At 40.6% G+C, this 23,641-nt stretch overlaps 1 protein-coding gene across 1 annotated transcript in view; it reads right to left on the reverse strand.

Annotated features, from left to right (window-relative positions):
- Positions 1–23,641, reverse strand: part of APOLD1 (apolipoprotein L domain containing 1) — a 39,194-nt gene extending 15,553 nt beyond the window's left edge. The window contains exon 1 of the mRNA XM_054591411.1: positions 23,501–23,641. Coding sequence (XP_054447386.1) covers positions 23,501–23,599 — 99 coding nt within the window. The 5' untranslated portion in view covers positions 23,600–23,641. The remainder of the gene's footprint in view (positions 1–23,500) is intronic.

The following is a 23,641-nucleotide window of genomic DNA, read 5'->3' on the forward strand; positions in this document are numbered from 1 at the left end:
AGACTTGGTCCATCCACCCTGCCTTCTTTTGCCTTTGAAGATAGTTCAAAATAACACCAAAGAGGAATTAAAATTCCGGTTTTCTGTTTACATTACCACCCAGACCTAGCGCTAGTATGCTGAGAACTAATCTCTCACTAATGCTCTGTGGTCCGGAGGGAACCGAGCTGCCCCCCAATTTAAAAGCAGCAAATATTTTTGCACTCCTTTAATATCTAAAAGGACGGTCTATGAAAAGACTGTTTCTTTCTCCCTATAATAGAATCCTTGCCTCAGCTCTAACTGCTTATTAAGTCCTCTTTAGCCTGCTGGCCCCTGCTAAGGCCCTTTCATGGCCCCTGCGCCCATGCCAAGGCCCTCTTACAGCCTCCGAGTGGCTTTTCCAAGGACTTTCCCCTCCAGGCCACAGCTTTAAGAGCCAAATGCACCACCATAAAAACCTACCTGGCCCAGTATAAGCCTTTACAAAGTGCCAAGATCAAAATGTCCTGCACACAGAACAAGACCCAAGGCCAAGGCCAATCCCTCGTCACTCCAGAAGCCTCAGTCACTCCATGTGTATTCATTGCTTCTTCCTAATTGTGCTCCTTATTTCTCTCCTATCAGTTTTCTGGCCAAGTGCATCAGGTGTTCGAACACTGAAGGGGCACCCGATAAACAGCACTCTTCTTCCTTTTCTGAGTCCAAAACAAGTTCAGAAGTAAGCTAAAAGAATGGAAGAAGAGGACCAAATTATTAATTAATTCCTGATAAAGCTGGGTTGCAGGATGCTGCTTAATAGGCGAGTCAGAAGAGTTTCCCAACACGAAGCTGAAGAATAAGGTGCCACAGTTCTGGTCCAAAGTCAGCTGGCCCCGCCAGGGGAGGGAGAGTCAGCTGGCCTGCACAGCAGACCTCTTGCCGGCTGGATTCCAAAGCGGAGAGCAGACAGGAATGAGCTGAGCCTGCCCACTTTATCTTCCCCAAATTTGCCAATTGAATCATGCCCTCCTCAGTTCCGAGTAAGAAAGGGCAGAGAAAAGCCAGGTATTGCACTAATGCAACTCCGTTCACCTAGAACATCAGTGTTTGTTCAATTATTTTTTTACTAGTAAAGTATATGTATTACTTGGGTAATGAAGTAACTTGACTTCTGTAAAACCAAGATGGTTAGAAGCAGCTTCTTGGTGGGGCTTGGGGGCTTGGTTATCATTTGGAAGTCTAAAGATAAGATTTCTCAGGCATTATCAATTAGCAAGAGTGGATGATTTCTCACTCTTTCCAATAGTTTTCCATATGTCTTTATGAAAACCCTTAAGTTCATACCTTTATTAGCCATGCACTTAAAAACACAATTCACAATTTGGAGTAAGATGTAAGTAAGTTTTACTCAGTCAGAGAGACAAACATTGACAGACTCCTCCGATTCCTTCCATTGTTCCTCCTGTCCTTTCTTTTTGTCAGTGCCTCACCCATGTGAGCCACAACCCACTTCCGGACTTGAATGAAATGGCCACACCACAAGGTGTGGAGGTAAACTCCTGAGTGGTCACAAAGTGGCCAGATGACAGTCTCTGGGAGTTTAGGGGGTTTAGCTCCATGGAGGGTAAACTGGGCCAAGGGAAAGGAGACAGGAAGGGGCAGGTGCGTAAAAGCCCTCTTCTTTCTATAGCTTCTTCCTGTGACCTTCCTGAGGAATTTTTCTGAGTACTGAGCAAGCATGCCTGCTGAAAGATCTGCTGTAGGAGAGACACCTTTGCGTCCTTCCTTCCCCTTTTCCTCGCTGTTACCACCGGCGGTTATTTGGGCTGCGGTCGTCTTACGCTCACCTTAAGGCCAACCTCAGCGATGAATGCATCCAATCTCCCACAAATCTGACATTTACTGTGTGTTTCTTTAGGAAGGCAAAGAGAATATTGCATTACACATTCTATAGGAAAGCTTCCTTTTTAAATATTCTTTGAGTTTCTTTCTTTTTCCTCAAAGGTTCTACAGCTGATAGCTCACCCATCTTCACTTCCTCTTTTCTTCAATCACCTTATAAAATTTCCTTCCAAGTATTGCCCTCATTCTGTGGTGGGCAGAGCAACTGGGTCTCGGCATTTTAATTCTCCTCACTGCCAATACCCTGCTTAATTCAACAAAGGGCCTCTAGTGAGCTGAGCGCACAAAGCATTCATTCTTCCTTGTACACCAGAAGGGAGATATTGCCAGTACATCATTTTAATACGTTTTCCCTATATCCCAGAGACATAAAACGAAATCTCAAGCAGGCGGGAAGTAGAGGGATAAAAAAAGCTATGTCAGGGTGAAGCACATGTGGGATCTAGAAAGACATAGTATATAGTTATGTCTGGTGAGGGGACAGCAGATCGGGAACATGGATCTGGAGGGAGGGGCAGACACAACCTAAAACTGGTCTCAAATGAGGCCAAATCCCTGTGCGAGATGAGCCCGGGAGCTGGGAAAGGGTTTTCAGGAACACTGGGCACGGACAACAGGAATGCAGTTTAATACTCGGTAAATATTACACTCCATAAACAACCCTGGAAGTTTATTGCCAGAATCAGAACAGATCCCCCTGGCAATGCCACTGATTTTGAAAGTGGACAAATAGACAGCCTGCCTACAGTCCAGGGTTGAGGACCCAGGAAACCAAGAAGTCCCCTGTTCCTAACACAATATTTTCCCCTCATGCTTAAGGATAATACATTCAACTGATGTGTTAGCTTTCCATTGCTGCTGTAACAAATGACTACAAACTTAGCGGCTTGAAACAATAAACTTAATATCTTACGGTACTGTGGGCTGGAGACTGGGCTGACTTCAGGGTGTTGACAGGCTGGTTCCTTTCTGAAAGCTCTAGAGGAGAACCCCTTCCGGGCCTTTTCCAGCGTCCAGAGGCCCTCCTCATTCCTCAGCCTGCGGCTCCCTCCTCCATCCTCACCGCCCGCAGGTGGAATCCCTTCATCACTTCACTCTGACCTCTTCTGCTTTCCTCTTCCACATTTTAGGACCCTTGTGATTACCTTGAATCCGCTGGGACAATCCAAAAAATAATCTCCCTATTTGAAGGCCAGCGAATGAGCAAACTTAAGTTCTATCTGCAACAAGAACCCCCCCTCTGCTGTGAATGTGGAACATAACATATTCACAGACTCGGGGGATTGGGGTGTGTACGTCTTCGAGGAACCCGTATTCTGCCTGCCACACTGTGATGTGAGACCTGTGGAGGAAAAACAAAGTAGGGACTGGGGAGAGGGGGTGACCATTCTTCCATAGTCATGTCTCCCTCTGACCACAGCTGGAAAGGTTCTTTGTTTTTGCTTTTAAGGATTCATTTGATTAGATAGGGCCCACCTGATAAACCAAACTATTCTCTCCATCTCAAGCTTCAATAATCACATATGGAAGGCTCTTTTGCCGCGTAAAGTAGCATATTAACACTTACAGATCCCAGTAATTAGGATGTAGACATCTTTGGGGAGCCATTATTCTGCATGCCACATTTCATCTATGATGGAATTTCCTAGACATCTAAGCTTGTCAGTGACTCTGAAATTTCCAACGGGTGCTCTGTCAAAAGTTCTTACACAGAATTCCACTTGTAGATATTATTATTTCAATTCAGTCAGAAAGCAGAAATTAAGATTTTTCACGGTTAGCTCCCTAGAGTGGAAATATGGGTGCATCTTTTTTTCTCCTCTCTTGATGGGGAAGTGAAGCAGCAGTATGGTGCCACCAGAACCAACATGATAGGAAAGAGTCACATCAGCCCAGATAATCCCCGTGTGCTGTCTCTGTGTAATCAACACATCTCACCCCAAATCCCTGGCAACCACTGACCTGCTCTCCATCCCTTTACTTCTGCCTTCCTGTGAATGCCATAATGTTTGTAGTCTTCGAGGTTTGGCTTCTTTCACCAAAATGCCCTTGAGAGTCACTCAACTGTTGGGTATATCAATAGTTTATCCCTTTTCATTTGTCAGTAATATTCTATCATATGGATATATGCCAGTTTATTCATTCAATTGTTGATGGATTGTTTGAATAAAGCTGTAATAAACATTCATGTACAGTACAGTTTTTTGTGTGATTTAATTCTTCATTTATCATGGGGAAACATCTAGGATTACTGGGTCACATGATAAGGGCATGTTTATAAGAAGCTGCCAAACTCTTTTCCAAAGTGGCTGTACCATTTTACATTCCTACCAGCAATGTATGAGAGTTCCAGTTGTTCTTAATCTTTGTCAACAGCATTTAATATTGTCAGTTTTATGTTTTATTTTAGTTTGATTAGATTTGGGTTGTTTTAGCCATTCTAAAAGGCATGTGGTATTATCTCATTGTGGTTTGAATCTACAATTGCCTAATTACTAATTATGTTAAACATATATTTTTGTGCTTAGGTTTGTATATACATATGAGGTCTCTCTAGAAAAATCCAGCCATTGTTAATATATTGAGGATGGCTTGCATGACATAGATGTAACCTGGCAGCCAAGGAGAGTAGACTGGAATGCACATGCGTGAACAATGACGACTTCACTGTACTAGGCATTAGGGGCAGTAGATGCCGTTGAGTGAGCATGTGTACTGTGTGGCCATTGCATTCAAAATGACTGAGTGAGCAGAGCAACAAATCTGCATCAAATTTTGCATGAAGCTTGAACATTCCTCCACAGAAACTATTCGGATGATTCAGAAGACCACAGCTATGGGCAACTAGTGATTGGCAGCTTCATCACAACATCTCTGCTCATGCATCACACTTGGTGCACAGCTTTTTGGTGAAACATCACCCAGGGGACTCAGCCCCCCTGCAGCCCAGATTTGGGGCCCTGCAACTTCTGGCTTTTCCCAAAACTAAAATCACCTTTGAAAGGGAAGAGATTTCAGACCATTGATGAGATTCAGGAAAATACAGGGCAGCTGATGGTGATTGAGAGAACTGTGTGAGGTCCCAAGGTGTCTTCTTTGAAGAGAAGTGAGGCATCACTGGCCTATGTACAATGTTTCTTGTATCTTGTATCTTCTTCAGTAAATGTCTCTATTTTTCACAGTACATGGCTGGATACTGTCTGGACAGACCTCGTCTATCTTCTTTCATGAAGTATTTGTTCAAAATCCTTTGCCCACTGTTATTTAGGTTGTTAATTTTCTTAGCAATAAGTTTTGAAAGTTCTTGTAAATTCTGCATGTAAGTCCTTTGTCAGATAAGTGATTTGAAAATATTTCTCCTAGTCTGTGGCTCGATTTTCTACTCTCTTAACAGCAAAATTTAAAAATTTTGATGAAGTACAATTTATGATTTTTCTCTCTCACAGATAATGCTTTCAGTGCCATATCTAAGAAATCCCTCATTCAAAGTCACAAAGATTTTTTTCCTATGTCTTCTCCTAGAAGTTTTATAGTTTTACATTTTACATTTAGTTCTATGATCCATTCTGAGGTGATCTTTGCATAAGATGAAAGGTATAGGTTAAGGTTCTTTTTTTCTTTCCTTTTGTGTGTGTATGTATGTATGTATGGTTGTTATTTGTTTTAACACCACTCATCAAAAGGGTTATCCTTCCTACATTGACTTGGTTTTGCCTTAAAAAAAAAATTTAATTGGCAATACATAAGTGGATCTATTTCCGGACTCTGTATTCTTTTCCATTGATCTTTGCATCTATCCTTCCAATAAACACCACTCTCTTGATTACAGTAGCTTTGGTGAATTGATAGATCTATATTTTTAACCCCCAAATCTCAATCACTCAAGATGTGCCTTGTTGCACACATCTCGTAACCTCTCTTAAACTCAATTTTACATAGTACCTAAGTGGAGGAATGATACAGGGACTGAGGAGCCCGACGTGGAGGGCATGGTAGTAAACACAGCTTGTTTTGTTTGTCCAGCACTCCTTCTTTTTGCCAGAATCAGCATCTCTGTCTTTGAGGAAACAGCTTTTCTGACTCTTTTCAAGTCTGCGGTCTATTGTAGTTGCCAGTCACACTACCATATCCCCACCTGCCCACAAGGTTTGGTCAAAGAGTGAACCCAGGAATCAAGCATAGCTAATTAGAATTTCCCCCTTTGGTTCTATGGAAGATTAAATTATTGGCCCTGGTTTTTGCTCCTCCTTCTATCCATACCCTTTACCATGTACCCTTGCAGATTTTCTCATTCAGTAATTAAGTATATTTCCCTGGATTTTAACTTGGAGTTGGCCATGTGACTTGCTTTGACAAATAGAATAAAGCAGAAGTGACAGAGCGCTCATTCTATCTAGAACTTCAGACGCTATAGGATGGTTCTTGCTCCTGCTGGTAGGTAAGGAGAAGTTTTTCCCTTGAATGAAGATAGAGTTTGTGGTAAACATCAAACGGGGTCATTTGAATTACTGAACTGACACTGTGAAAGAGGGTTTTCATCATGTAAGAGTGAGCTAGTAAGCAAAAGGGGTAGCCCAGACTGAGACTCAACCAAAGACAAGTGAGGCCACTCCCACTAAATAGACCTTAGGGGGCGGTGTGACACCGCATACAATTGCATTTTTATTATTTCACGCACGCCCATATTTCTTCAAATGTGCATGTTAACATTGTTATATCTTCATTCCCTGTTGTCGTTATTTTATCTAATTTTAATATTGTTCAACAGCTTTCTCTTGGTGTATTTGCTTGGTACATTGTTTCGCTCCCTTTCTCTTTTAAATTGTTCATTTGATCCAAGTAATATATCTTCTTACTTTTGAATCTCAGTATTAAAACGCTGAGAACAAAAACAACATTTCTTTGCCCTGTCCATCCAATATTTTTTATTGACCGTATTGGGGTGTCATTGGCTTCAGGTGTACGATTCTATAATACATCATCTGCATGTTGTATTGTGTGAGCCCCACCCTATGTGAAGTCTCCTCCCATCACCATTTGTCCCCCCGTGACCTTTTGTCTTCCCCCTACCACACCTTCCCTCTGGTATTCACCGTACTACCATACTGTTGTCTCTATTATGCGTTTCTTGGGGGGTTTTCCTCAATCCCTTCACCTTTTTCACCCAGCCCCACAACACCCCATTCCTCTGACAACTGTCGGTCAGTTCTCTATCAATGAGTCTGTTTCTGTTTTGCGTGTTAGTTGATTTTGTTCATTAGATTCCACATATGAGTGAAATCCTATGGTATCTATCCAATATTATTCCGGGTCTTCCAAGAAACATCCTCCAAAATGTAATTAGACATATAAGAAATTTATTAGAGAAAATGACAGTAGAGAAAATGAGGAGAGGTTGGGAAAACTGTCAGACTCTGAGGCAGGGCTGCCCCTGAGTGAAAGAAAGTGGGAAGGAAGGAAAACAGACTGAAAGTGTCTTAGACTGCAGTGCAGTTCTGAAGAAAATTCAGCAAGGCCACTGGGGAGTCCTCAAGCCACAGTGACCTGCCATCCATCACCAAGTTTAAGTTTAGGGTTAAGGCCATGCTTCCTAAAACTGCTCCTAGCCAATGATTGAGTGTAGCAGTGACACTAAGGTAAGATGACACCCGGGAGCCGTGAGATTCCTCTGGCTGCTCTTTCCACGTGACTCACTCCATCTTGGCTTTTCCTAACTTAGACCCCTTATTTCTTGCACTTTCCTTCTGTGCATCCTTTCAAACCCATAGCAAAGTGGTCCAGGGACTGCTGTCATTTATGGGGAGGGCACTGTTCTAGGCAGTCAATAGGAGCCTAAAGTACAGGAGAAAAGAGAGGGGGGAGATACTTAGGCTTTTTTTTTTTTTTTTTTTTTTTTTTGCCTAGACCCTAGTTTAGGAATTAGTGGGGCTCTTAAAATTCAGCATTATTTACCAGAACAGGAAATTTAAATGATAGATGAGGTGTGTCCAGAAAGTATCCAGCCATGTACTATGAAAAATAGAGACATTTACTGAAGAAGATACAAGAGTCAAGAAACACTGTACATGGGACAATGATGCCTCAGGCCCCTTCAAAGTAGGCACCTGGAAACCACACAGTTCTCCTAATCACCATCAGCTGGCCCACTGTATTTTTCTTGAGTCGCATCAATGATCTGGAATCTCTTCCCTTGCAAAGGTGATTTTAGTTTTGGGAAAAGCCAGAAGTGGAAGGGCCCCAAATGTGAGCTGTAGGGAAAATGAGTCAGCTGGGTGATTTGATGTTTCACCAAAAAGCTCTGCACCAAGCATGATGCATGAGCAAAGAAGTTGTCGTGATGGAGCTGCCAATCACCCCTTGCCCAGAGCTCTGGCCTTCTGAATCATCCAAACAGTTTCCGCGGAGGAATGTTCAAGCTTCGTGCAAAATTTGATGCAGATTCGTTGCTCTACTCTCTCGGTCATTTTGAATGTAACAGTCACACAGCACACACGCTCACGGGACATCATCTACTGCCCCTCTGACTAGCACAGTGAATTATTATTCACGCATGTGCATTCCAGTCTACTCTCCTCAGCTGCCAGGTTACATTGATGTTGTGCAACCCATTCTCCTTATATCAACAATGGCTGGATTTTTTCCAGACAGTCCTTGTATACAGTGTATACTCTGCATATTTACCATTTAAGTGGCAGTAGACAACTGGCAGGGGATTTAAGGGTTCAGAGTTTCACTCATGTCTGTCTCCGGGCAGAGAGCTGACTCACTAGAGCTCTACTGATCCTCCAAAATTCCACACTGTAAAGTGGAGCAAAAATAATTTTGGCCCACAAACAGTAGATTTCAGCAGATGGTACTACAGCCATAGAGAAAACTCAGGTGCACATCCACAAAATGTCTAATTCTGTGAAACATGCATCCAGGCACTAGTGACACCCAACTCTACACCGTATTTCCCAGTCACATGCCTTCATGCCTCAACCCAGTGCATTTCCAGCTTCTGTTCGGCCACATGGCTGGCCCACCTTCTATTTGTGGTTTGTTGGTTTGGGGCCAGGCAAATTCCTATTTATCCTTCAGTGCTCAAAAATCACATCTCCTCAGCAAAGCCTTCCCGGAGTAGTCCTTTTCCATGTATCCTCTCACAGAAGGTTGCTCGAATGTATTTCACTGTACTGTGACCTCTCTCTTTCTTTCTCCAACACACACATACACAGGCATACACACTGCTGAGCTCCTTGAGGGCAGGAATAATGTTTTTCATACCTGATACTTAGCATACAGTAGGTGCACAATACACTTTTATCAGAAAGAAGGAAGGAAAAAAGAAAAATAACTAATACAGAGCTCCTTTTACAGATAGACGTTTGCCTGAACTTTATGCAAATAGCATCCTAAAGCTGCATTAGGTAATTCTTCCTTACACCAGGTACAAGAGCCATAGTCCACACAGTTACTTTAGCTATTTTAATCACTTGGCCAGAAGGCCACAGAATTATGCCATTGACTAGGCCAAGCACTAATGCAGTTACACCATATGCACATGGCCTGGTTCTCATTTGATTAATTAAGATATATTGTGCTCAGGAACGAGGCACTGGCCCTCAGAAGAAGGTCTACCACACCAGCTCTGAAGAAAACATACCTATTATTCCTAGCATGGACTATGTTACATCAGATTATTTAGTGTTACAACACGCCCTTGGCTTTGAATCGTTCTCAGTGTCCCCAAAGCAAAGACTAATGTATAGTCAATGTTCACGTCACACAGAACAGACCAAGAAAAGCAAATACAATGCTCCAGCTGCTAAAAGAAAAAGGAAGAATGTGTTTATATGAATATACTATGCAAATTGAGGGAGAGCAGGGAGTGATGGGAATGGATGCTGAGAAATATCAGTGAATAGGTAGGCAAAGGATATTTTTTGAAAAGTTTCCATGCATGTATAAATCAACTTCCTCCAATTAGGCATAATGTTGGCTTGCACTCTTATTAATAAAAGCTAACATTTTGTAGCACTTCCATTAGTCACCATTTTCATACATTACAATAATATATTTATAAAGCACTTTCAGGTACATTATTTCAGTTGCTCATGACAACAACCTGAAGGAGGTTATTAGTTTTCTTCATAAACTCAGAGAGGTTAGGTCAAGCATCCCACACAAAAATAATGACCCAACCTACAAGTTTGTTCTGGCCTGGCTGATGGAGACATTGGTGACGTCCCATTAAGGAAGATGGCCTTCACTTTCAACTGGTCAGATCCACCTTCACCCCACCCACGCCATTCCCACCCCAGCTATGGTTGTATTTCCACCCAAAAAGCAACTGGCCTTTCCAGGGCCTAAATGATGGTTGAAACTTAAGGCTATTCTTTAAAGAATTACCTCCGAAACAGCAAAACGGATAAATGAGAACATTCCCCTGGGAGCTCTTTAATTGCACAAAGAAGAAAACCTTTTTAATGAAGCTGCTCACTACATAAATAAATTAGCAAACATCATTTGGCTCTTCTCTACCTACAACCTCCACCAAAGTAAGCTGGGTCCACCCTCCCAGGCAAATAATGTAGGAGGTAGGAAAACAACACAAACATATTTAGCAAATACAAAGCTTTTGAGCAGGCCTTCTCACCTATACCTTTCTTGCAGGAAGGTGGTCTTTGAAAAACACCTTAATTTACACGGAGCTAAAAGCAAAAGGAGGTCCAGAGGCAAGCTCCTATTTTTAAAAATTCCTTCCTTGGGCCTTTCAAGCTTCTTTTACTATAAAATGGCCTTCATCCCTTAATAAGGGGTTCCCTAAACTTAAAATGTTATTTGTAGTCTGTCACAAAAAAAGGTCTACAAATTATAACTAAGTAACATCCACTGTTTGCCTTCTTCCCAAAACAACTTCAAAAGTGATAATATTTTTTTGCATCTTGTCTGAGGAGAGACTGAGTTGCAGAGAAGTAAAGAGACTTTCCTGCACTCATTCCAAAGTTAGCAGGGGCTTTGTTTTTGTTCTTAATGAAACAATTATTAAAGATTTGGGGGTATCATTTTCTCATAAATGGCAAGGTATTGCTGGCCAGAAATATGTAATCACTATACCATCCTCCAATCTGGCAGAAGGTGAAAGGGAACGATTTTGGATCAAGTGTCAAAATGAGCCAGTTGGCCTTGTTCACATTGAGATTATTTACAAGAACAACAGGGCAGCCTCTAAACCAGGCTGAGAGTCAGCAAGGCCTAAATTTGAGCCCTGGTTCAGCTGCTTAATGTGACCTTGAGCTGTGGTTCCAAGGCTCAGTTTCCTCATCGATACAGCAACTTCTCAGAATATTCATCAGGATTAAAAGAAATAATATAGATCAGTGGCTTAGCACACACTGAGTGCTCCATAAATATTGGCTAGTGTTATTCTTTATTTAACTGTAGAGAGAACATCTGCTTATCCCTTCAAGTGGGTTGGTTGGTTTTTTGTTTGTTTGTTTGTTTGTTTGTTTCCTGTGTGCAACAGGCAGTTCAGGAAGATATAAATCGAAATCCTAATATTTTGAATCATCTTTTCATATTTCTTCCCATTATAAACAAGGGACAATGCATCGTGTAACTATTAGAATGGAGTTGGTGAAAAAGTATGGAAGTTTGCAACAGAAAGTTCAGATTATAACCTAATATACAGCCATTTGCATTCTAGCATATTCTTCCAAACGAGGGGAAGCAGGAGAGACATAATTAATGAGTGAGAATGTTCAGGTCCTACTGCACACATCTACCCTTCCCTGTGCAGCATGAGAAAGGGGGAAGGCCGCTGCCCTAAGAGACCCTGAAATTTGTAGTTATGTTATTTTCTAACTACCTATTTGAGCCAAATTTGGAAGGAACTTTGAAACTGCCAACCCATTTTTTTAGGAAACAAAGTGGGGTATTGAGTTAGCACATCTAGCTTAGAGGAAAGTTATGTTATCATATTTTCATAATCCATGTAAACAATAATTAAACATCTTATAATCTAAAAGTTGTGAAATTACCTGCCCAACACAGAGGAAAAAGTCACTATGAAGAGACAGCTAATGCTTGATGTGATCACATGAAGCTTAGTGTAAACTAATAGTTTTTTTCCCTTTTAGAAATTTTTAGCATATGAAATTATCTTTACTCTGCAAGTTACTCAAAGATATATTTTTAAAATATTATTTACAGTTGCTATCCAGTAAAGGATATATTTCAAATGTATCATGATTAGACAATCACATGTAACACAAGTTCCTTTCCTTGAAAATGTCTGCAGGAGTTCACAACACATAATAACTTTGTTTTACTGTAACACTGATACCCTTCCTATTCCAGCTTTTGCCTGCTTCTTTTTAAGACACAAAAAGTATCCATCTTCTCAATCTCCCTAGCTTTCAGGCCACCTGACAATAGCAGAATGCAAATTACTCAATAACTACATATTTAAATAACCACTGTATAATAGGAGCTTAGCAGAGGTGTCCTGGGAAAAAACCCCAAATCAATGACCCTGTACAAGATGTGTATTCTCCTCATTCAAAGCCTCCCAGCACTATCTGTCCCCACCTGCCAAGCCAACTTTATCTCTTTGTATGTCTGGGACCACCCCACCCCCCACCCCCAGGTTCAAATCTGTTTCTTGCAGACCTACCAATCAGAATCAGTGCCTTGCTCAAAAATCCTCAAGGACTTCCATATCAGTTAAGATTTGCATTTGGCAGCTAGTAACAGAGCCCAGAAATAATAGTGGCTTGAACAAGATAAACTTTTATTTTTCTTTTCTGTAAAAGAATTCTGGAGATAAGCACTGCAGAGCTGGTGTGGCATCGCCTATAGTTCCTGTATCTTTCTGCTCCACAATGCACCTTCTATTCTCAGGAACAAAGGATGTCTCCTCAAGTTGCATCCACCTTATCCACCTTCTAGACAGCCAGAGGGGACAGACAGGCAGATGTCAAACTTCTTTGCAAATGCCTTCAGGGCCTAACACCATGCTGCATACTTCATGAACACTCCTGAACAACTGCCAGATCCATGAAGGAATTAATTCTGAAGTAGGGAGGTTTATCACTTATAAAACTTTACTAAATTTTAACAGTAAACCCAGGGTCCCATGTTAGAAACTAGGATATAATGTGCAACTTAAAAGGACAACATGTTTTAGAATATCCATATAATTGGCTGGCCACAGTGCCTAAAATCCCCAGAGTTAGAGATTTATTCTTTTGAGTTAAGAAACTACTATATCTCCAGTAAAAGGCACCATATTGCGCTGAGGGAGCAGGGAGAGTTCGATGAGCATAAGGCAACTTCTAACATATACAAATGTAAGGCTTACAGGAAAAATAACACTCTCAGCAGCATAGCAATGTCAAGATTAATAGGCATTTCAGAGGATAGATGTCTGTGACCCTCTTTTGGTAAATTTGTGAGTCAAGTGATTTGTTAGTGCCCAAACAAGGCCCAAACAGAATAAGTTTCCAACCAAGTTTAGGAAAGGAAGGAAAAGCTGCCTAAACTGGTCAGAGAAGCTGCCTGTTGGCTAACTTCTCTGCTAAAGGGCGCGGGTTGCCTGTGTGCAGCAGGTCGGGGTGAAGGGCTGGGAAACCGAACGACAGGCAACCTGAGAAGAGGAGCAGAAAGTATAAGGAAAACCGTCTGTTGCACCATGCAGGCCAAGGACAAAGTGAGTGTCACACAGGAAGCGCTACAGCAAGAATCTGGGAGCTCTGGGTTCCAGTCCCGCCTCAGCTGCCCGCCAGGTGGGTAACATTGGGCAACCAAGAATGTCTCTTGGCCTCCACTTTCTTAAAGGAGAGGTTGGTGACTTAAGGCCCCTTAACAGCATTAAAATGCTGTTACTTGATACGAATAGCTCATGCTTTAGCCAATCCGGAAGACGTTGTTGAAAGGAAGAGAACGAATATTTAAGGTGTAAGGTCGTTAGAAAGACAGGACGTGCAAGCCATAGTGTGGAAACAACCTGCCAAACCAAAGCAGCCTCTCTACTGCCCTGTTCCAGAGGCTGGGGGTGTTATTTTAGAAGCACATTTAGCATTTACCCTAGTGAGCCGGGAGAGGGCCTCTTATGTGTAGGAATTGCAGCATATTCCAGAGTAAAAAAAATAATGGAATAGCAAACATACACATAACTATGATGTTTATGCAGGCTTTGTTCTAAGTTCTTCACATATATTAAATATATTCCAGAGAAAGATGTTCTTAAGATTATGAAGTGGGAGACAAAGCAAGAAACAGAGCAATGGTACACAAAGCACTTGGCCCGTGGCCTGGCACGTAGGAGGCACTCTTGGCATCATTGCTGACAAATGAAAGAGATCTCGAGGAAACCTTCCCTTTCTCCTACTACATCACCACCCTCTACATTCTCAAGTGTTGGGTCTCCCACTCACCCAGTCTCCCTCATTTTGTGCACCCATGTTTCCATGGCTGAACAAAGCCGTCAAAAGATATTAATGGCATTCGCAGCTCTTCTCAGGTATGTAACCCCAACCCTGGTCGGAGCCTGGATATTCAGTTGAGGATACGCTAAAGATAAGTGGGTAAATTCCCTCCTTCTCATTTTCCATCAGCAGTACTCTCTTTTAAGCGAAGATTTGTTTTATCTGGTTTTACTGGTGGAGGGGAGGTGAAGGGCCGAAGTGAGAAAGGAAGCAAAGAAGATAAAATTTAGGAGTTATTTCAGGTCTGGGTTTTGGCTCAGGCCAAAAACCTGAGGTTAAAAGCTTTAGGTTAAAAGCTTTAATTGTTGAGAAATATAAAAGGCTAAGACTTTTCTTAAAGGCCGAGACTACTGTGATTGGGACTTGGAATTAGTGGTCACTTAAATCAGCTCCAAAGAACCTGAGTTGAGTGCTGAATAAATGAATAAACAGGGAGCCATCAACGTGCTAACACCTACCTGTTAGAAACTCAAAGGATAGCTTCTTTTTGTGTGACAACGGACTCTAGGTCTTTTACCAGTTTAGCCAGCAGAGGTCTCTCCTTTACCAATCTTCAATTTTTAAAAAAGTATTAATAATAAAAGGTCCCTATGGGTTCTGTGGGTTGTTCATTTTTATAATCCCTCTTTTGAAGTCTCTTTCCAAAATCATCTCTTTCCACAATCAAGTAAATAGTTAATCCTTTGAGTTGCTCAGTAAAAAAATGAAGACTAAAATGCTAAGCTATGTGAAGAAAATGGTTCAGTATTCACCCCTAAGCTGTTCACTTGCTTAGAAGATTCACACCACTTGTACTGGCAAAGGGCAAAACATGGGCTGGCTCCCAAAATAACATAAGCACAAGGCTGCAAGCTCAACGAGTGGCGGGGTGGAGAAGTGGTGAGACCGGCTTGTCAGCAACCGACACCCAGTCATGGTGCTTGCGCGGGGTCCTTCCTTCAAAACCTGACACTTGTCCGCTGTGACCAATATCTGTCTGATGGTGCAAGAACTTCACGTCCCCTTCACTTACTGAATAACCACTTACCCACCAGAACTTTAAAACATTTTTTATATTGTGTATGTTTGCAAAGAAATATAAAGGTGCAAGCCTAAACTTCCTTTCCCACATCCTAGGGGAATGATTCCAACACAAAAACTAAGGGTGTTGACTAGAATAAGATGAAAGAAGCTAATAAGCAAGTTTAATTAAAGCTGCTTAAGTCACTCTCTTCAATTATCCAATGGCTTCCCACTGCTCTTGAGGTAAAAGTTCAAAATTCCTAATGTGGCTTAAAAGGCCCATAATCATCTACACCTTCTTACCAATCCATTCATACCACTCATTCCCGCTGCCCTTGGTTCGTGCCATCCCAGTCATAAGCACCTTCTTTGACTTCCTCGAAGTCCTTACTTTGGACCCGTGCTCTGCCTGGACCATTCTTGTTCCCCTCCTGCCTTCAACTGGCTAACTCCTGCCCCGCCTCTGGGTCTCAGAGTAAAGGTCATTTCCCTAGGAGGGACCTGCCAGCTTCCATCACTAGATACGGCCCCCTATTTCAAACTCTTAGAGCATCCTACAGGGCGGCTACTACAGCACAGGGGACTTTCAGAAAACTGCAGAAGGCACTGCATGGGGGGTGGATTTTTAAAGACTCATTTCTTTTGGGTAAACGCAGGCTGGCCTGGGGAAAGAGTTTTCATTCTAAACCATGCTGCCTCCCTCAGCTGGACACCTTTGTAGGAACATGAAGCAGAAGCTCTGAGGTTCCTTCCTAGCACTTACAAGGTCTGTCCAGAAGGTGTCCACCCATGCAATATGAAAGATAGAGATACTGATGAAGATGCAAGACACATTGTACATAGGACAATGATGCCTCAGTCCCCTTCGAAGTAGGCACCTTGGGACCTCACACAATTCTCTCAATCACCATCAGCTGCCCCGTCATATTTTCCTGAATCTCATCAATGGTCTGAAATCTCTTCTCTTTTGAAGGTGATTTTAGTTTTGGAAAAAGCCAGACGTCGCAGGGCCCCAAATCTAAGCTGTGGGGGGCTGAGTCACCTGGGTGATAAGATGTTTTGCCAAAAATCTCTGCATGAGATGTGATGTGTGAGCAGGCGCATTGTCATGATGAAGCTGCCGATCATCAGTTGCCCTTTGCTGCGGGCTTCTGAATCATCCGAATAGTTTCCACGGAGAAATGTTCAAGCTTAACACAAAATTTGATGCAGATTTGTTGCCCTGCTGGCTCAGTCGTTTTGAATGCAATGGCCACACAGTACACATGCTCACCCAACAGCATCTACCACCCATACTGTCTAGTACAGTGAAATCATCATTGTTCGTGCATGCACATTCCAGTCCACTCTCCTTGGCTGCCAGGTTACATCACTGTTGCACAAACTGTTCTTGTTATATTAACAATGGCTGGACTTTTCCCGGACAGACCACATATCCTTCAGAATACTCAAATTCCATTAAATAATTACAGCTGTGATTTTTTTGGTCCATTTCCTCCAATTGCCTATAGCTCCATGAGTACAGGACTCTTGTTAGTCATGTTAAAGAAACGGAGCCTAGCCCTGAGGAGGGTCTCTGTGAGTATACATGCTCCACTGCAGCAGTGTTTCATACCACCAAGCAATCATTAAGTTATACTTTCCCGTGCATTTTTCTAGGAAGACAATAAAGTCCAGTCTTCAGCCTACACTATTGTACTATCTATAATCTTTCTTTGACTCCTGTGAGTACGTAGTTTGCGGCTAAAAATCAATACTCTAGCTTCCCTGGAAAGAAACCTGATCCACCAGGATGGACTGCATGATGCCGACCAGGAAACGAATTACAGAATTGTAAGCCAGAAAGAACCTATAAATCATCTTGTTTAACTTCCCCACTTTACAGGAAATCAAGGATTAGAATTTTCTCATTTGTAAAATGAAGAGAGGATGCGGTGATTTCCCACACTCGGTATTCCGAGATTCTAAGATATGCCCCTAGCCCATCCCATGGCGAGTGACAGCTCAAGTCTGGGCTGCTCACTTGAAATTTAAAACAACCTCCCCAGCATTATGTCCTAAGTAACTGAGCTACAGGCTGAGAGTTGAGCTGTTGAATTCCAAGCAGAATCCTGGTGTGCCAAATGCCAAAGATCAAGGAATGTGAGGTTTGGGATAATGTTACCACCAGGATCCCATGTGGCAAAAAGATGGAGTAGGTTCAATTTTCCATGGTTTGTTAAGAGAGCCCTGAGTTAATGGTGTGATATTTATACCTTATACTTATGTTCCCTGGAAGTAAACCCATATACCCAAACATATATACTCCTCATAATTCATATAGGGATTTAACAATATTTGAAATGAAATAGGCAGAAAAATGGGAGGAAAATAATTTAGGGAAATGCCTTGTTCTGTGCTAACATCTGAGAAGAGAGGTTGTATGTGAGACACAAAGGGAAACTTATTCTCCATTGAGGAATTTCAAGGATAATTATTTTTTTAACTCGAAATATCTTTATGGGTTTTTTTTTCCTTGTTAAAATCCATTATTAAAATATACAACCAATACTTAAATGAACAATATGAAAGACTCAGGAATTGAAACTAGGTAACCTTCCAGGCCAGTTCTACACATATACATGTGAATTGTTTTTAATTTTTAAAAATTGTTTTTTAATATGGGGTCATACTATAAATATTGGTTTAATGTTATGGACTTTTCATATTAATACATATAAAGCTACCTGGGTGTTCTAAGGGTTGCAATCTGTGTCAGCCTTGGATATATCATAGTTGGTTCAATCAAATAATTAATCCTTTAATCCTGTATCTAAGGGGAAATTGTTTGGTTTATTTTTGTTTCTTTTGTTTTTTTAATCCTCACCCAAGGATATGTTTATTGATTTTAAAAAATTTTTTAGAGAGAAAGGGGGAAGAGAAAGAAACATCGATGTGACAGAAATATCAATTGGTTGCCTTCCACCTCCCGTACTTGCCCCAAACGAGGATCGAGCTCACAGCCTAGCTATGTGCCCTGACCTGGAATCGAACCTTCAATCTTTTGGTGATACTCCAATCAACTGAGCCACCCGGCAAGGGCTTTTTAGTTTTTTTTTAAAGTCTAATATGTAACTTCACAGTTATCATGCTGGTAAATATAACTTTAGTCTCATATCTGACCATTTCCCAAAAGTAAATTTGTAGAAAAAGAACTATTAAATCAAAGAGTAATCCCACAGTATAGAATATACGATGCATCATGTATAAATAGTTCTAACCTAACACTATTTACCCCATCATATACTCTCCTTCTATTGATTTGACATTTCATATTAATCATAGAATAAATTCTGCTTGAAGCTTTTAAGAGATTAGAGACCTTGAAGGAAAAGCCAGAATAACGTGATGATTTTGGAGAATCATAGTATCAGCCAATATTCAGGCATATAAAAAAAGGAATGGACGAGATGTGTGGAGAAAGGCCATTGCTTGCTTTAAGAGGCTGATTCAGGAGATTTCTAAGAGCAAAGTAAAGTGATGCCAGTAAGACAAAGATTAAACGGTTTGGATGAGAGGGATTTTACCCTGAACTTGAGAGGTGGCCATGGCTTCCACACATGCAAACTCCTTGCTTCTCTAGTCACCAGTGAAGCTGGGGGTATAAAAGTCACTCAGCCTTGGATAGAAGGGAGGGAAGTAAAGGTTAAACTATCAAGAAAGGGTAATGGCCACCTTTGCATGAGTGGCCCTGATTGTAACTCTATTTCCTTAAATTTATTTATTCTGTGTATCATTTATATCCCAGTGGTCTTAAACTACAACTGAACATAGTTTCACATTTTAGAAGCCTTTTGTATTTCCTTTTCTGAAAATTGTGTTCATAGCCCTTGCTTATTTTTCTATTGGTTTGTTTGCTTTTCCTCACTGATTTGTAGACACTCTATTTATCAGGGAAATTAGTCTTTTGATAAATGGGTTGCAAACATTTTTCCTAATTTTCCATTGTCTGTGTACAGGTGTGAGCTTTACTGATTTAGTACCACAAACAAATCTATACCAGGCTCTTTCTGAGATAATTAGAGATGAAAATAAACTCAAGCAAATGCCTTATTTTTTTAAGCTTTTTAAAAAAATTGTAGTAAAATGTCATAAAATTTACCATTTTGACCATTTTTTTGCGATACATTAATTCTGTTCATTAAGTGCCCAATAAAAATCATTTATTCTTCTTAAGGGTAATTAAAAGCAGTATTTAAAAATGACAAAACTGTCCTGGCCAGGTAGTTCAGTTGGTTAGGGCATCGTCCCAATATGCTAAGGTTGCCAGTTCAGTCTCTGGCCAGGGCACATACAAGAAGCAACAAGTGAAAGCATCAATCAGTGGGACAACAAATTAATGTTTTTCTTCCTCTCTCTCAAATCAATAAATTAAAAAAAAAAATTTCAAAAATGAGAAAACATACGTACAAGGTTAATATTGTGTTGACTGCAGTTACTTGAGAATCCAAAATACAAACTGGTTGTCTCTGCTAGCTATATTGTTTACAAATATATAATGGTTATTCATTATACAGGGGTACACAAAAGTAGGCTTACACTTATAATAAATAAATAATACAATAATAAGTAATAAAAGAAGAGACTGTTTCATGTACCCACCACTGTAAACCTAGTTTTGCCCACCCCTGTACACCACGTCCTATGCTACGCACTGCACATACCTTATCTCTCTGAATAGTTTTAATAATCTTATATAACATCCTCTTTACGTAGCCAAGGAAACAGAAACTTTAAAAGGTGAAGTAACTTGCAACAAGTCTCATGGACATTAAGATAGGCAACTGGGACTCAAACCCAAGCACGCTGATCCCAGAGCCTAAAGACCAACCACTGTACCAGTGTCTGCCTCCCAGAGGATGGGACCCAAGACATCGTGTGAGATTCTTGCAGCGAGAATGTGGGTTAACTTTAAAGTGTTTCCAGTGGTTGGTTATTTATTTATTCATTTACTACTGTAGTTACACATAACATAAAATTTACTATTTTAAGCATTTTAACTATACAGTTCAGGGGCACTAAGTATATTCACATAACCCCCGCGCCATTGTCTTTTTATTCTGCTATGCCAGGTTTTGCGTGCAAAACATTTTTCCCTTTATGTCATTGAACTTATCAATATTTTATTTTATGGAGTCTATATTTTGTGTCATACTTAGATCTTCCCCACTCTGAGATTATATATTTTTTTAAATCCTCTGACGTTTCTTCTGACAGATCTATGACTTCTTCTTTGTTTTTGTTTTTATACTTCACGCTTAAATCCTTCAGGAATGTATCCTGGTGTAAAATATGAGCTAGAAACTTAGATCTAGACATCAAAAGAGAAATCATAGTTAATAGATTTAGATTTAAAGTCATTCAACTTTCAGTGACAGCTGAAACCAAAGAGAAGGTATGCTAGCTTCAGCAAAGAGATTGGCTCTTGGGGGATTTGCTTGAACCAAGAGGATGGTTGAAGGACAACCTGTGAATCTAGAAAAGAGCATTAGCGTGGTAGGAGGAAAACCAAGACGGAACAACATTTGGACATCGGGGAAGTAATGTAAGTGTTGTTCTGTGGGATAAGGTAAAAGGAGCCCTGAACTCAGAGCCATAGCTTAGTAACCATTCTCATTTTTCACTAAGAATCAGGTTAAAATCAGCAGTTTCTGCTTCACCTTGTTTTGTTTTCTGTGTTATTATTACTATAGGAACCAGAGAACATAAACTTTGAGAGCTTAATGTCACTTTGAGAAAAGTAGCCTGGTCAAGTACAATAGTGGAAGAGCATCTTATGTTGTAATCCTAAGACATTTCAGTCCCAGCAGGCAACTCAGAAATAGGAAGCATTTTAGAGCTCCAAATGGACTGAGGAGCTGGATTTTCAAAAGGCTGGCTTTATTCACTCTGTATTCTCAGTTGTCCTGGCTTCTAGTGGCTTTCTGTTGCCAGGGCCTGCAGAAGAGAACTAGCAGGAGAGCACATGTTTGCCTAAGGCCCAAGTTTTTGAAACTATCTTAATTCTTACACAATTCTGCTAGAGACAAAACCTCCCTAAACAAAAAACTTTTGTTTACATTCACATTTCCCCAGAAGACCCCAGATCCCAGAATTCTACAATAAACAAACATTTATGAAGAATGCAAAAAAAAAAAAAAAGCAAGATAAAGATCTCACGTTATTTTTTTTAATGCCAACAGGAATTACATTTGCATCTGGACAAATTCATTTTAAATTCACATGAGGAAAAAAGGCAAGCAAAAGGAGCCAGAAAAATTCTGAAAAAGGGACCAGTTGGGGTATGGAGTGTTAGTGTTACCAGAAATTAAAACATATTCTAAATTTTCAGTAATTAATTTGCTCCTGAGTGCTGAGACTGATTGAACAATGGAACAAAATAGGATAATCAGAACTAATCAGAATTTAATGTAAAGGTATAAATTTATCTATCATCTTTATCACGTTGAATATTCCTATCCAAGACTATGACATGCCTTTTGATGTGTTCAAGTCTTCTGTTAGAGAGACAGTCTCAGAATGAGAACACTGTTCCACCTCTCCACTGCCTTCCTGTCTGCTGAAGAGTGGTAGTGAAAGTTACCTGTGTATGTTTTGTTTGGGGTCTAAATTTTTTCCCAGAGTCAATCCTAACATACTGGACTTCCCAGTCTCTCTGTTTACAAAATGTGGAAAGAGGTGATCAACTCTGACTTAATCAGACAGGTGTTAGGTGTTAGCAGAGTTATTTTTAAAGGTTCTAGGGGCTGAGTTTGGGCCTTGATTTAACTTAGGAAGTTAGAATGGCAGCTGGAAGTTACCACCTACTCCGTATTATAAGCCACCAATATCAAAGATGGATCTTCAAGTCACCATGGGTGTTGGCCTAGAATAGCAATGTCCAACAGAAATATAATACAAGTCACATCTGTAAGTTAGTCTAGTAACCATTCTAAAAAAGGTAAAAAGAAACATGAAATTAAATTTAATATTTTTAAACTAATATTTCAAAAGTATGATCATCGCAATATCTAATCAGTATAACAATTATTAATGAAGATATTTAACATATTTTTATACTAATTCTTGGAAACCTGGTATAATTTCACAAAGCACATCTCTGTTTGGACTAGCCACAGTCAAGTGTGCAATAATAACATATGGTTTGGACTCTACATTGGGCAGCACAACTCTAGGAAACGGTCATGAGCAAGGAAAATTGCTTAATTTAGTAGAAATCCAGAGACTCCAAGGTTGGAAATAGAGCATCTCAAGGGCCTGGAATAGACTTTAAAGATCACAAGTCCTAATATTCATTTGATAGTTCAATCTTTTTTACACTGTCCTTATCAAGGGATCACCCAGACCAGTGCTTGACTCACACTTTCAGGCATGATGAGCTCAGTGTTTCCTGAAACTAGCCAGTCTATTTGGGGACAATCTTAACTCAGAAAATTCCTTACTAAGGGCACAAGCAGGTCAGTTTATGGTGGCTTGAGGAGCTTAGTTGGGTTGGGCTAACCTTAAGGAGTTAGTTAGTTGGGCTAGAAGTACTGGGGAAATAAAGAACTAAAAAATGGGAGGGGTGGTTCGGATAGCAACTGTTAAAGGCAGAGGCTGGGCATCTGTTTCAAATCCTCAGCTACATTGTAACAAGAGAAACAGCATCCCCCCACACACATAAAAACTATATATTATGTGTATCTATCTATCTATCTATATGCTAACTTCACTAATCTGGAGATAAATTGATTTGGAAAATAACGATAAACTTAAAAAATTTTCACCATAAAGTAAAACAGAATTGGTTTATAACTAATGAAGGATATCATATGTATTAGACCTGTATTATAAATAACATTATCCTAAATCTTAAAGCACTTTATCAAAGTAATCAAAGACAATTTTCAAGGTCATTCCTTCTCTCAATTTTGTTTGAATCTTTTCCTCACACATACACACAAAAATTCAGTAAAAATGACACCAACTGCCTGAGTTATGATGAATTCTGACTGGGTGGCTCCTGAAATAATACTTTCCCCCCTGCATTTGCATTTCTTCTGTTTCTTTCTTTCTTTCTTTCTTTTATTGGTAGTGAGGTGGTCTTCTCGGGGCCACCTTCACCCTCCCGCCTTCCCCAGTTCTACCTTTCCAAGGCAGGGGAAGGTGCATCCTCGCCAGAGCTCCTGCCGGTGCCTCCCTAGTACCTCTGGCCAGCGGCCGGCGACACGGCGCACCCTGGACATCCATTAACGTTTATACTACATCCCTGGCTTCGCCGAAGCGTC

This window comes from Pteronotus mesoamericanus, unplaced genomic scaffold, assembly GCF_021234165.1.
Source record: "Pteronotus mesoamericanus isolate MK-2021 breed Mesoamerican mustached bat unplaced genomic scaffold, CSHL_Meso_final scaffold_21, whole genome shotgun sequence".
NCBI lineage: Eukaryota > Metazoa > Chordata > Mammalia > Chiroptera > Mormoopidae > Pteronotus > Pteronotus mesoamericanus.